The sequence below is a fragment of the Monodelphis domestica genome, chromosome 1, assembly GCF_027887165.1.
Source record: "Monodelphis domestica isolate mMonDom1 chromosome 1, mMonDom1.pri, whole genome shotgun sequence".
In the NCBI taxonomy this organism is placed as follows: domain Eukaryota; kingdom Metazoa; phylum Chordata; class Mammalia; order Didelphimorphia; family Didelphidae; genus Monodelphis; species Monodelphis domestica.
The window spans coordinates 206,779,116-206,793,514 of record NC_077227.1 but is presented as its reverse complement, the minus strand read 5'-3'; the positions used below and the strand labels follow the sequence as shown (position 1 = coordinate 206,793,514).

Sequence of the window (14,399 nt, the reverse complement as noted above, 5' to 3'; positions counted from 1 at the left end):
ATTTTCTGAGAAGGTAAATACAGTTATCCCTTCCACACCGCTGAGGTCGGGGGGACAGTGCCCCTGCAATCTGGAAAATCCTCATAACATTTTTTGGTCCTCCCTTCATTCCAAAGAAGTCTTAATTTTTTTCTTTTTCTTTTATGGAGTGTTTATACTATCTTATTGTGCATTTGGCTCAAGTATGCATTTCTGAATTTCTAAACTTTTTCCATGTCATCTGCTGGCTTCCCCTGGGTTGTCTGTGGCTTCTGCATAACTCCTCAAAGTTCCCAATTTCACATTTCTTATGTCAGTCTGTGATGTATTGAGAGAAGGGAGAAAGTTGTTGACATGGAAGGAAAGACTGTATACATGTCATGGCATTTGGAAGTTAATCAAGGAGTAAGGGGGCTGGGGCAGTCTTCCTGACACCTCTGGAAGCAAGTCAGGGAAGCAGACCATATTTGGGCAAAGGATTAGGATTGAATAAACTCTGAGGCCTTGTCTTCCTGCTTTTCTCTATTCTAGGTCCCCAGCCCACTGAATCACTGGGAACCAAAGTGAGGTTTGTCCCAGCCAAGGCCAGAAGTGGGAACCAGTGGAGTGTCTCTGACTTGAACACGTATGAGAACTCGCTCCAGGTCTCCCTGTCTGCTCCAGCTCATGCCATCATTGGTCGCTATCTTTTGAAGGTAGAGGTCTCTCACCACCCGTCAGGCAGAGCGGAATCATATAAGCTTGGGGAGTTTATCCTGCTTTTTAATCCTTGGAGCTCAGGTAGGACTTGCACACCAAACCCACTATGACTGTATCAGCCAAGGACGTGAGAGAAATCCTGGACTTTTCTCATTCATCTAAGCAAGGACTCACTCTTGTGTCAGTGGGAGTACCAAAGACAGGCTGGGTCCATCCCCCCAGCACTGGACCATGAGGCAAAGGATTTAGGGTTAGGAGGATGCTGCTGTTCCTTCTCACACAAGAATACAGAACGTAAAGATGATATCAAAACCCTGTGAGAAAGATATCCAGCTGCCTGCAGGGTAGTGTCATAAAATCACAGATTTAAAGCGATGATTTAAAGTAATTTCATCCAATTCTATCCACTTTATAGATGAAGAAACAGAGACCTATAGAGGGGAAGTGATTCATCTAAGGTGACACAGACATCCTGATCCCAGCCTTACTTAAGCAATCCATCGCTTTTCCCCACTCAAAACCTTGTATTCAGCTTATCCTCCTGCTGGAATTCTTTCCTGATTCCCCAATCCCTGCTCCTCAACCTACATCAGCTGCTTTAGAGTCTTACCTTCCATGGATTCTCTACATATTTTGTATATATTCATTGATGTATTTATTTCTTCCCAATTAAAATATAAATTCCTTGAGACAGGAACTGTCTTTGTATCACCAGCTTTTAGCACAGTGCCTGGCATATAGAAAGTGCTTAGGGGGCAGCTGGGTAGCTCAGTGGATTGAGAGCCAGGTCTAGAGACTGGAGGTCCTAGGTCCAAGTCTGGCCTCAAACACTTCCCAGCTGTGTGACCCTGGGCAAGTCACTTGACCCCCATTGCCTAGCCCTTACCACCTTCAGCCTTGGAGCCAATACACAGTATTGATTCCAAGATGGAAGGCAAAGATTTTAAATTTAAAAAATTTTAAGTGCTTAATAAATTCTTGTTGATGGATTAATTCAAGCAGAAGCTCCTTCCTTACCCATGGTATTTCTATTCCCTCTTTATTTTTCAGAGGATGAAGTCTACCTACCTAGTCAAACTCTATTGCAGGAGTATCTTATGATGGATTATGGATTCATTTTTAAGGGGCATGAAAACTGGATTACTCCATGGCCTTGGAACTATGGACAGGTAATGCTACAATGTGCAATGCAAGGAAATTTTGTCTAGGAGTTTTCCAGGTACAGCCTGAAGACTCCGGGCAAATAATGAGGATCTTCCAGATGAACCCTGGCCCAGTCTAAAATGTAAGAGGATTTATAGGATGAGCCTACGCTCTGGTGACCTGTCATGAGCATCAGCTGGACTGATTCCATGGTGTTGACTGAAGCTTTCGCACACTAGGGAATGGGTAGGAGGTTGTAGGTTCAAAGGTGAGAAATTCTTGTGTAGGTATGGGCAGAATTGTCCTTCCAACAAGTCTAAGATCAGAAACTTGGGTTTTGAGAGGAAATGTGCTATCGTGGAAAGAAAACTAGCTCTGGAGTCAGAAGATCTGGGATCAAATTCTGCCTTTGCTGTTGATTAGCTTTGTCCAAAGCTCTGAGCTTCAGTGTCCTCATCTGTAAAATGAAGGGACTGGACTATGTAATTTCTTGGTTTTTATTTTATTTTATTTTTATTATCATGCAAAACCCACTTCCATATTGGTCACTGATGTGAGAACACACTCATACATAACCCAAACCCCCCAATAAAACCATAAATACACTGATGGGATTGCCTCGATCCACATCCATCTGACTCCAAAAGTTGTTTCTCTCTGGATGAACTAGGACATTTCCAAGGTCCTTCCTAGATTTCATTCTATGCTTCTATGAATTGGAGTTAAGGTTGGGGAGCTGAAGGCAGTGAGCAAAAGCAGAGTCAGGACTAGAATCATTACAAAAATCTGATGGGGCTAGTAAGGTCTAGTGTCTGGTAATAGTTATTTATACCTATTTTATTATATCCTCCACAAGGGAGGATTTCTGTGTACCTGCTCCCAGGCAGCTGAATCTCATTGGAGAAAATCAGGAAATACTATTCTTCCTTTTTCCTCCACCATGTCTTATCTATAGAAGGCAGCTAAGTGGTGCAATGTATAGAGTGCCAGGCATAAATGAGAAAGATCGGAGTTCAAATCTGGTCTCAGACACTTATTAGCTAGGTGACCCTAGACAAGTCCCTTCACCCTGTTCCTCATTTGTAAAGTAAGCTGGAAAAGGAAATGGCAAACCACTCCAGGATCTTTGACTAGAAAACCTCCAAATGGTGCCACAAAGAGTCAGATGTGACTGAAAAGATTAGACAAATTTCTGTCTGTGGAGCCACCATCCATCCACTTGTATTTGAAGATTTGAGACTCTTTTTTGACTCTCTTCTCCTGCACCATCAATATCCAATCAATTACCAAGTCCTGTTAATTGTCTCATCATCTCTCATATCCATTCTCTTGTGACTATTCCTACTGCCATTATTCTAGAATACAGCCTGGATGTATCACCTCTCTGGACTGACGTGATAGCTTTCCTTCCCTTTTTTCCCCCTTTCCTTTAAACATTTTTTCAATTACAACTAGAAACAATTTTTGACAGTTGTCTTCAGACGTTTTACACTTCATATTCTCTCTCTCTTCCAAGGTAATAAATAGTCTGATAGGTTACACCAGTGCTTTCATGCAATACTTATTTCCACAGTACTCATCATGCCATGATAGAAGACACAGGGCATAGCCTCTTTTTAACATTTACCTTGAATTTTTTATTTTTCTTTTATCAATTACATGTAATAAAAAAATTTCCATATATGTTTTCTAAAGTTGTATGATCCAAATTGTCTCCCTTCCTCCCTTAGCTCCCCTCCTGGAGCTGGTAAGCAATTTGATCTGGGTCATACATGTATTCTCAATGTCGTAACTTCTTTTTTATTTTTATTTTTTATAAACCTTTACCTTCTCTCTTGGAATCAATACTGTGAATTGGTTCCAAGGCAGAAGACTGGTAAGAGCTAGGCAATGGGGGTTAATTGCCCTATGCCAACCAAACTGGACCCCTCTCCATTCTCACTCCCTCTCTGCAAAACCCCAATTCCATATTCATATTAAGATTCACACGATAGCTTCTGTGTCATCCTATGAAGAAGGTTGTGCAACTATGATTACTCTACTCTACAGATGGAGAAACTGAGACCCAGAAAGGCTAAGTGCTCATGAGCACTTGGCTACTAAGGGTCAGAGACTGGATTCAAATCCAGGTTGTTTGACTCCAAGTCTGACACTTTCCATTATGGCATATTGCCTTTTAGTGACCAATCCCTGTGTTTTCTTACCTCTCAGTCTTTGCTCATGATGTTCCCAGTACCTGGAGCATCTCCTCTCCCATTCATTGCCTGGTGAATTCTCACACATCCTTTATTTTTTTTATTATTATTCCTTCCTTCCTTCCTTCCTTCCTTCCTTCCTTCCTTCCTTCCTTCCTTCCTTCCTTCCTTCCTTCCTTCCTTCCTTCCTTCCTTCCTTCCTTCCTTCCTTCCTTCCTTCCTTCATTTTTTTAAACCCTCACCTTCCATCTTAGAATCAATAATGTATATTGGTTCCAAGGCAGAAGAGCGGTAAGGGCTAGACAATAGGGGTTACATGACTTGCCTATATATATATATATTTAATCCTTAACATCTGTCTTAAAATCAATACCAAGTATTGATTCTAAAGCAGAAGAGTGTCAATCTGGCCTCAGACACTTCCTAGCTGTGTGACCCTGGGCAAGTCACTTGATCCCCATTGCCTAGCCATTCTGCCTTGGAACCAATACATGGTATTGATTCCAAGACGGAAGGTAAGTATTTAAAAAAAAAATAAAGCAGGAGAGTGGAAAGGGTTAGGCAATGGGGGTTGAGGGACTTACCCAGGGTCAAACAGTAGGTCAAATGGCTAGGAAATATTTGAGGCCAGATTTGAACCTAAATCCTCTTAAGTTCAGGCATAGCCCTCTATCCACTGTGCTCCATAGCTGTCCCTAAACTCTTATTACTTTTATAATAATAGTTCCTGATAGCTTTCATTTTTAGAGTGCTTTTAGGTTCACAACATTACTTCCTTATAGCAATTGCATAAGGCAGGGAATTCAACTATTGCCATTTTTCAAATGAGAAAACGGAGGGTCAGAAAAGTAAAGTGACTTACACAACTAGTTCCAGAGTCTAGATTTGAAGTGTCAACTCCTAGACCAATACTCTTTTTTCTTATGGTATCCTAAATTATTGTTAGATCTCATTTAACAACATCTCATTTAAACCCTTACCTTCTGTCTTAGTATCAATGGAGGTTAGATAATAGGGATAAGTGACTTGCCCAGGGTCACACAGCCAAGAAGTGTCTGAGGCCAGATTTGAACCCAGGACCTCCCATCTCTAATCCACTGAGCTACCTAACTGCTCTCTGTGTATTAACATTTAATTAAAAAAAAAAAAAAACCTTACCTTCCATCTTGGGATCAAAACTGTGTATTGGTTCCAAGGCAGAAGAGCAGTAAGGACTAGGCAATGGGGGTCAAGTGACTTGCCCAGGGTCACACACCTGGGAAGTGTCTGAGGCCAGATTTGAACCCAGGACCTCCTATCTCTAAATCCACTGAGTTACCCAGCTGCCCCCAACATTTGATTTTTCTAATTGTTTTGTGTGTTAGTTTTAGCATCCCCTCTGGACTATATAAGCTCCTTGAGGGAAGGGATCTATGCCAAATCCTTCTTGCCTCCCCCCAAAATGCTAAGCACAGTATCAATACATAAAAGATGCTCATTAGTTGGCTGATATAGCCTAGGAGATGCTTTCTAGCTCCTATTTGGTCTGTGATCCACAGATGTAAAATCTGCTCGATTGGGTGGCACATATAATGGTGTCTTTATTTATTTATTCATTCATTCGACAAACATTTATTCATCGCTGACCATGTGTAGGGCCCTGGCAGGAGCTAGGACCCAGGGAATATAAAGACAAACAGTTCCTGCCCTCAAGGAACATATATTCTCTGGGAAGAAGTCAGAGTACACATAGATGAAATAATACAAATTTATTCAAGTAAATACAAGGTGATTTTATGTCTAGAGAATGCTACTCACTGGGTAGATATCAGAAAGGCCTTGTAGAGTAGATGAAGCTTTGGAGGGAACGTGGGGCTCCAAGAAGCAGAGATGAGAAGGGAGAATATCCTAGGCCTGTGGAGAGCCCATGCTGGGTCGTGGCATGTGTTACATGCCCTACCTTGTAGCAGGAAGAACAAGTAGGCCAGTTTGGATGGACAGTAGGGTATATGAATGAGAGTAAGGAGAAATCAGTCTAGTAGGATAAATTGAGAAGACAGATTGTTGGGGAGCAGCTGGATGGCTCAGTGAATGGAGAGCCAGGACTAGAGATGGAAGATCCTGGGTTCAAATGTGACCTCAAGACACTTCCTAGCTGTGTGACCCCATCTGGGCAAGTCACTGAACCCCCATGGTTTAGCCCTTACCACTCTTCTGCCTTGGAACCAATACACAGTACTGACTCCAAGACAGAAGGTAAGGGTTTCAATTAAAATATATATAGTGTGGTAACCTCCTTACAGAGTTTTTAAAATCGTGCTTTTCTATTTATGCCCCAGTGCTTTGCACATAATAAACACCAATAAGTACCTTTTATTCATTCATTCAATAGCAATTTAACAGTTCTCCTATATTGGTTACTTCCTGAGATGAAAATGTATCTCTGAGAGCCTCTGCCAGAAGATTTAAAGATAAGAAATAGCCTTTCCCCCACCCCCTCATCTCTCCACTTTTTTTCCCTTGGAAATCATGGGGAAGTTTGAAGATGACATTATAGACATCTGCTTCGAGATTCTGGACCGAAACCTGAACTTCTTAAACCATCCCTCCAAGGACTATTCCCAGAGAAACAGCGTTATGTATGTCTGCAGGGTGGTGAGTGCCATGGTAAGGAGGATGTCCGTTATTCTGTTCCATTGCCCTTTGTCCTTCCTCTCTCTCGCCCACTGTCACTCAAAAGCCAAATATGTCCTCTCCAGATCAACAGCAATGACGACAATGGGGTGTTACAGGGGAACTGGAGTGAAGATTACTCCAAAGGAGTGAACCCCTTGGAATGGAATGGTAGCGTTGCCATCCTGCGACAATGGCATGCCACAGGAGGCCAGCCTGTGAGATACGGCCAGTGCTGGGTCTTTGCTGCTGTGATGTGCACAGGTAGGCATTTTCTACCCCACAAAGGGCTAAACATGCTCGATTAGTCCCATCCTGCACCACAGGGCTAGGGAGATGGTAATTATTAGTTAATTTTAGAATTATTGAGTCGTTTTCATGATGCAAATGTATTAGAATATCAGCTCCTTGCTCTTTTATTCATTCATTCATTTGGCAAAGTTTTAGAAAAATTTTCCCCAGGGAAATGGGATGGGTTTTTTTTTTTACATGCTCAGAATATTCTGGTAACATGCTTAGTGTTGTGCTAATCATGATTAAGAAGTGATTTGAGTATATATACTGAGATTTTGTTGCTGTATTGTTTTGCCTGATAATTACAATCTTCTCCCCCTCTCAACTCATATAGTCCTGAAATTCCTCTGCAGAGCACTTTCATTATTCTTTCTTAAAATCTATGAAATGGGGGCAGCTGGGTAGCTCAGTGAATTGAGAGCCAGGCCTAGAGATGGAAGATCCTGGGTTCAAATCTGACCTCTGACACTTCCTAGTTGTGTGACCCTGGGCAACTCCCATTGCCTAGCCTTTATAGTTCTTTTGCCTTGGAACCAATACATAATATTGATTCTAAAATAGAAGGTAAGGTTTTAAAAATAAAATAAAATCTACCTACTGATCTCTTAGTACCTCTAGAATTCAAGTAATTTTATAAGGTGGGGTAAGATGAAAGTAAGGTAAAATAAGTCTAGAAAGATAGGTAAAAATGGACAGACTGTTTAAAGCTTTGGATGTCAAGCACAAAAATTTGTATCTTATCCTAGAAGCAATAGGGAGCTCTGAAGGTTCTTAAGTAAGGGACTAATAGAATATATAAAACTCCTTTAAGGATTGAGAAAAATTGGGGGCAGCTGGGTACCTCATTATATTGAAAGTCACTCCTAGAGACAGGAGGTCCTGGGTTCAAATCTGACCTCAACCACTACCTAGCTGTGTGCAAGTCACTTAACCACTCTTGCCTAGCCTTTACTGCTTTCCTGCCTTAGAACCAATACACACAGTAGTGATTCTAAGACAGAAGGTAAGGGTTTTTAAAAATTGAGCAAATCTTGCTTTTTTTATGTTTGTCTGCAGGGTGATGAGTGCTATAGTAAGAAGGAAGTCAATTATTCTTTTCAATAATTCTTTGTCCTACCTCTCTCATTCACCATCTTTCTAGATCAATGGTAATGATGGTAGTGGGGTGTTACAAGGGAACTGGAGTGAGGATTACTCCAAAGGTTCCAATGCAGGGCTCAATTCTTGGGTCCCATGCAGCAAGTTCTGCCTGATTTAAATCCACAGGGAAGGTTGGTGAGCCCGCTTCCAGAAGTGGGTAATGGAGAAGTGGCCTTTCGCCTCCCTGCTTCAGAGGACACAATGATCATCTCTGATATCTATTTACCTAAGATCAGGAAATAGTAGATGCAAAGAGGACAGAAGAAATAGAGATGGCCATGGTTTTATGGCCATGTGGCTGCCAATAAAGAGATAATGCAATAGTGATTATTACTTCCTTCCTCACCCAAAGCAGTTCTTGCCTTATTTTCCACTAGGAGAGAGAGGAAGTCAACAGAGATAGACAGAGACAAAGAAAGAGAAAGAGACAGATAGGCAGACAAAGAAAGAAAGACAGAGACGGAAAGTCAGAGAGAGGGAGAGAGTCAGAAAGAAAAAAAAAAGAGGGAAAGACACACACACAGAATAGACCAAGACAAAGAAAGAGGCAGAGAAATAGAGAGAGACAGAGACAGACAGAGACAAAGAAAGAGATGGAGACAGGCAGACAAAGAAAGAAAGACAGAGATGGAAAGTCAGAGGTCAGAGAGAGGGAGAGAAACAGGGTTAGAAAGACAGGAGAGAGAGAGAGAGAGAGAGAGAGAGAGAGAGAGAGAGAGAGAGAGAGAGAGAGAGAGAGAGAGAGAGAGAGGAAGAAAGAAAGAAAGAAAGAAAGAAAGAAAGAAAGAAAGAAAGAAAGAAAGAAAGAAAGAAAGAAAGAAAGAAAGAAAGAAAGAAAGAAAGAAAGAAAGAAAGAAAGAAAGAAAGAAAGAAAGAAAGAAAGAAAGAAAGAAAGAAAGAAAGAAAGAAAGAAAGAAAGAAAGAAAGGAAGGAAGGAAGGAAGGAAGGAAGGAAGGAAGGAAGGAAGGAAGGAAGGAAGGAAGGAAGGAAGGAAGGAAGGAAGGAAGGAAGGAAAGAAGGAAGGAAGAACAGACACAGACAGAAAGTCAGAGAGAGGGAGAGAGAGATTTCCTCAGCTTGAACCTTTTGTGTGCTCTTTTACTCTAACTCAATAGCCAGTTAAAAGGTTTTACATCAACATGCAATAAACCTATAGGAACTAATTAGAGTACTTGTGAAGAACAAGGAGGCCAGCTTAGATGGAACATAGAGTGTATAAGAGAGAATAATCTGAAATCAGAACAAGAAGATGGCTCCCCAGTCTGACTGGCTGCCTTTCTGTTTCTTTGGGAGGGAACACAGAAATTTGAGACACAGATGGGCTCTTCTCTCCCCTGGTAGCTGGAGCAGAATAATTTCTGGCGCAGGGAGACTGGGTTCCAAGCTCCTGACATTTGGAGGGCACTAGGAGCATAAAAACAACTGAGCATACTGCTTAGTTAGCAAGACTAATTGGTTAAAATGGGAAGTTGCCAGATGGTGCTTCTCCCATGGGCAAACCCCAGGGAAGCTTCTCTGTTCTGCCCTTGCCTTGCTTTCCCTATCTGTTACAACAACCTCAATGTCCCAGGAGAAATGAATTTGAAGGCTCTCTCTGTATCTTTGCCAAGGAGCAGAAATTGCTACGAGTAGAGGAATTTTGTATGCAAGGAAGCTTCCACTGGGAAACTTCAAGACAGTCTTCAACCTGTGTGTCCCGAATCTACACAGCAGTGTAGTCAGAAGGTGGCAATTTGCAGCGCCATACTCCAAGCCACTGTAGTAATTGGTAGGAGGGGTTTGGAAACCCCACAAAGATGCCAAGGGAAAATGGCAAGACATGGAAACAAAGAAACACACAAGAGGGTCTGTTTACTACCTGTGTAACCTTGGGTGTATCACCCAACTCTTCTGAGCCTCCATTTCCTCATCTGTAAAATGAGGGTCTTAGACTAGGCAGCCTAGCTCTAGATCTATGATACTATGAATCTAGGGAAGGGGTGGGAGAAGTGACAGAAACAAGCAGGAGAGAAGGAGAGAAGTAGAAAACATCTGAGGAGAATCACTGTCTGAGGATGTCAGTCCAGGGAATTAACTCACTTCAATTCAGAAAACTTTGTTTATGTGCCTGTTGTGTGCACTAGGAATATCAAAATGTCACTGTCCCTGCCCCAAAAGAAGCTTATATTCTGCACGTATAAGTGATGGAAACCAAGATCTAGAGAGTGCTCGGGGAACATTTGAGGAGGGAGAGAAGAACCCTTTCAAGAGAGACAGGAGAGAAAGAGAAAGCAAGAGAGAGAGACACACACAGACAGAAAGACACACAGTGAGATAGAGAGAGAGAGAAGAGGGAGAAGAAAGAGGAGAGGCAGAGAGAGAGAGACAGAGGGAGGGAATGGAGAGGGAGAGAGACAGACAGACAGAAAAACAGAGAGACAGAGAGAGAGAGATTTGGGGGATGAGAGGGGAAAGCAAAGGCTCTGTGGATTCTAATGCTTCATTTAATTGGAGAGAACTAAGCCACATACCTTCTAACCAGAGTTACTGTATTACCTACTGGCATATAGTAGGAGCTTATATACATGCTTTTTGAATGTGTAAATGAAAGAATGAGTACCCCATTATGGAATAATCATAGCCTATATTTACATAGCACTTTTCAGTTTATAGAACTTCCTTCACAACAGTCCTACAAAATAGTTAGAAATAAATAACTTTTCCAGAATGATATTGCTCTACTGATATCTAACTTCTTGTTCAGTCATTTCACTTGTATCTAACTCTTCATGATCCCATTTGGGGTTTTCATCACAAAGATACCGCAGTAGTTTGCCATTAATTTCTCCAGCTCATTTTACAGATGAGAAAACTGAGGCAAACAGGGTTAAGTGACTTGCTCAGGATCATATAGCTGTCTGAGACCTTTCCTCTCCTCTCCTCCCCTTTTATTTCTTCTCAGTTTCTGAATATCATCTCACTTTCCCCCTTTCCTCACATCACCTCTCCTTTCCTGTCTTCACAAGTATTTATTATGGGTTTTCTATATGCCAAACACTGCACTTAAGTGCTGGGGATTTTTTTAAAAAGATCAAAAATAGTCCCTGACCTCAGTTAACTCACAGTTCTGATGGGGGTGACAACATGAAAACTACATTCAAACCAGCCAGACATAAGAGAAAATCTCAGAGAGAAGGCACTGAAATGAAGGACGACCAGGAAAGGCATATTCTAGGTAAGATTTTAGCTAGGAGCTGAAGGAAGCCAGAGATGCCAAGAGGGAAAAGAGGGAGGGAGGACCTTCCAGGCCAGGGAAAAAGTCCAGAGTCTAGAAATAGAATGTCTTGTGTGAGGAATAGCAATGAAGCCCTCAACACTCTACTGTTCCAGCCCTAGTCTTCAACCCAGGCTTACTCCTTTTATCTTCTTTTCATGATCTTGCTCCCAGCAATGCTAACGTCTCAAAATGGAATTGGTTTTCTATTTATTTTTTTTCCTCTTCATTTTTGCTGGGTGACATTAGCTGGTCCCTTACTGCTCCACAATCTGTCTTTTTTATACATCTTGATTACCATTTTTTCCCGTCTCATAGAATGAGGCAATCTTGATCACCTATACCTATGATGGTGAACTTATGGCATGTGTGCCAAAGAAAACATGTAGAGACCTCTCTGTGGGCATGTGCACCCTCACCCGCCAAAGTTAGTTACTAGTGAAATAGAAGTGTAAACTGTAGGAAACTGAGTGAAACTACTACTTATTGAAATAGAGAGGTAAACTGAGGAAAACTATTTCTTCTTGAAATAGAAGTATAAATCTGTGTTACACTATTACTTGTTGCAATGACTGAATGCTCTGGCTTGAGACCAGAGAGCAGCTGCTACAGGAAAAGCTGATGCTGCCACACAAGGGAACTGCTACACAGGGGAACTGCTCTGGGGAATGCTCTGGTGTTTGCCTACTGATCCCTACTGATGGCTGATGGATCAGTATATCTTTCTAACCTCCTCCTCCCTTTCACTCCCTCCCTTCTCCAAACCCTCTGCTCCCTGCCCTCCTTCACCTCCCAATTCTTCTTGAAGCCTTTGGCTTCTTCCCTCCTCCCTAAGTGAACTATAAAGATCTTCCTTTCTTTTCCTTTTTCAAGTAGGGGTTTATTGGGATAACAGGATGGGAAACTGAGGAAAATGGGATGAGGGTTTCCCTAATCTATAAGGGGAATTTGAGAGAGTTATGGAAATAGTCCAGTAACAAAGATGAGAAGAGGAACAGTTAGATAAATGGAGGACAACTACTAAGATCTTCTTTCTTCTTTTACACCATCAAGGTCTCAGTTTCTCCTGGCCAGCTTAAACTCTCAGAGAGAGACAACCAAACTCAAAAGCCAAGTTTCTCCTTCTTCTCCTCTCTCTGTGGCCAGAAAAACCCCAACTCTTGGTCAGTCAAAATCTCAGAGAGCGCAGGGGTCTCCCCTTGATCATAAAACCCCCAAAATAAGCCAGCATAATCAGGGTCTTCAGCCAGCCTCAACTGCCACTCCTCCTGGGAACATTCTGTTTTAGAATCTTCATCTTGATTGACAAGACAGGTCCCCAGCTTAGTCTCTTGCATCTTGGCTTGTCCTTCAAAACTTTTCTCTCTTCATGCCTCTTACACACTAGAAAGGCAGAAGGATGCAGGCAGAGCTGTTCCCTTCCACCTCTCCACCACACCCCCTCCCCCCTCACCTGGGGGTGGCAGCACTTGGACTCTGTAGGGGTGGAGCATGGCACACAGTCTTGGGAGCCAGGCACGGCATGTAGTCTGAGGGGTAGGACACAACACATGGTCTCTAAAAGGTTCACCACCACTGACCTATACTCTTGATCCCATCCTGCTACAATGTCTTCCATATACCTTAATGTAGCCATCTCATCTGATGATGCAACCTAAGGCTCTCCAGGTCTTGCCATCTGCCCCACTGAAGACCTCTTCAGGTCTTCTGGGCTTTCTCATTTCCCTTGCAGCAGAACTCTCTTTTGTGTGTTGTCTTCCTCAGTTAGAGAGTAAACTCCTTGTTTTTGCCTTCAACTCAATTTGGTCAGTCAACAAATATTTATTGGGGCATCTAGGTGACTCAGTGGAAAGAGATTCAGGCCTGGAGTTGAGACGACCTGGGTTCAAATCTGTTCTCAGATGCTTCCTAGCTGGGTGACCCAGGGCAAGTCACTTAACCCCAGTTGTCTAACCCTTTACCTCTTCTGCCTTAGAATAGATATCTATTCTAAGATGCAAGGCAAGGATTTAAAAATAAACAACAAAACCCCCAAATATTTATTAAGGGCTCACTATAAACCAGGCATTGGGCTAAGGACTGTAATATAAAAAAAATGTAAACACATAGTTCCTGGCCTCAGGGAGCTCTCAATTCTGAATTTATTGTTTGATTTAGAATATTTTTCCATGGGTACATGATTCATGTTCTCTTCCTCCTCTCTTCCCTCTCCTTTCCCGGAGCTGACTAGCAATTCCACTGAGTTACACATATATTATTGCTCAAAACCCATTTCCATATTATTCACATTTGTAATAGAGTGATCAGGGAGCTCTCAATTCTAAACAAACAACCCTTCCTTCACTTCTATCTCTCCCCTACAATCTGGAAATTCTATTAGGAATGGGTTAGGATTAATAGAAACAGAAAACGTTCACAGGAAGACAAAACGTTGCTGAAGCCCTTAGTTACTACATACTTTTATATTCTAGAAAAATGTAGGCACGTTAGTCCTTTGCTAGAACACATCCATATTTTTGAGTGTTTTGTATATGTATATGTGTGAGGAAGGGTTGATTATTTTCTCTATGACAGTGACCTTTGATAGAAAATTGACTTGGAGGGTGAGGGCAGCTGGGTGGCTAAATATATTTTATTGAGACAGGAGTTAAAAAAAAAAGTTGGCATCTGAAATTAAATGCTTTAGGATTAGGGTGGGAAAATTCCAGGGCCATATTCTATCTTCTTTTTTTTTTTCTTTTAAACCCTTACCTTCCATCTTAGAATTAATACTGTGTATTGGTTCCAAGGCAGAAGAATGGTAAGGGCTAGGCAATGGGGGTCAAGTGACTTGCCCAGGGTCACACAGCTAGGAAGTGTCTGAGGCCAGACTTGAATCCAGGACTTCCTGTCTCTGGGCCTTGTTCTCCATCCTCTGAGCCACGGAGCTACCCCCCTTCTCCCATATTTTATGATGCGGAGGGAGTGTGAATAAGTATCCAGCTTATTGTATGATTTTTACCCTCCTTTACAATGACAACTTAAGAATTAGAATCTGCATATCT

At 42.0% G+C, this 14,399-nt stretch overlaps 1 protein-coding gene across 1 annotated transcript in view; it reads left to right on the top strand.

Annotated features, from left to right (window-relative positions):
• The window catches only part of TGM7 (transglutaminase 7), a 129,004-nt gene that overhangs the window by 96,236 nt on the left and 18,369 nt on the right, over positions 1-14,399 (top strand). Inside the window, exons 3-6 of the mRNA XM_056810364.1 lie at positions 511-759; positions 1,729-1,847; positions 6,534-6,662; positions 6,755-6,932. Of these exons, the coding sequence (XP_056666342.1) occupies positions 511-759; positions 1,729-1,847; positions 6,534-6,662; positions 6,755-6,932 (675 nt within the window). The remainder of the gene's footprint in view (positions 1-510; positions 760-1,728; positions 1,848-6,533; positions 6,663-6,754; positions 6,933-14,399) is intronic.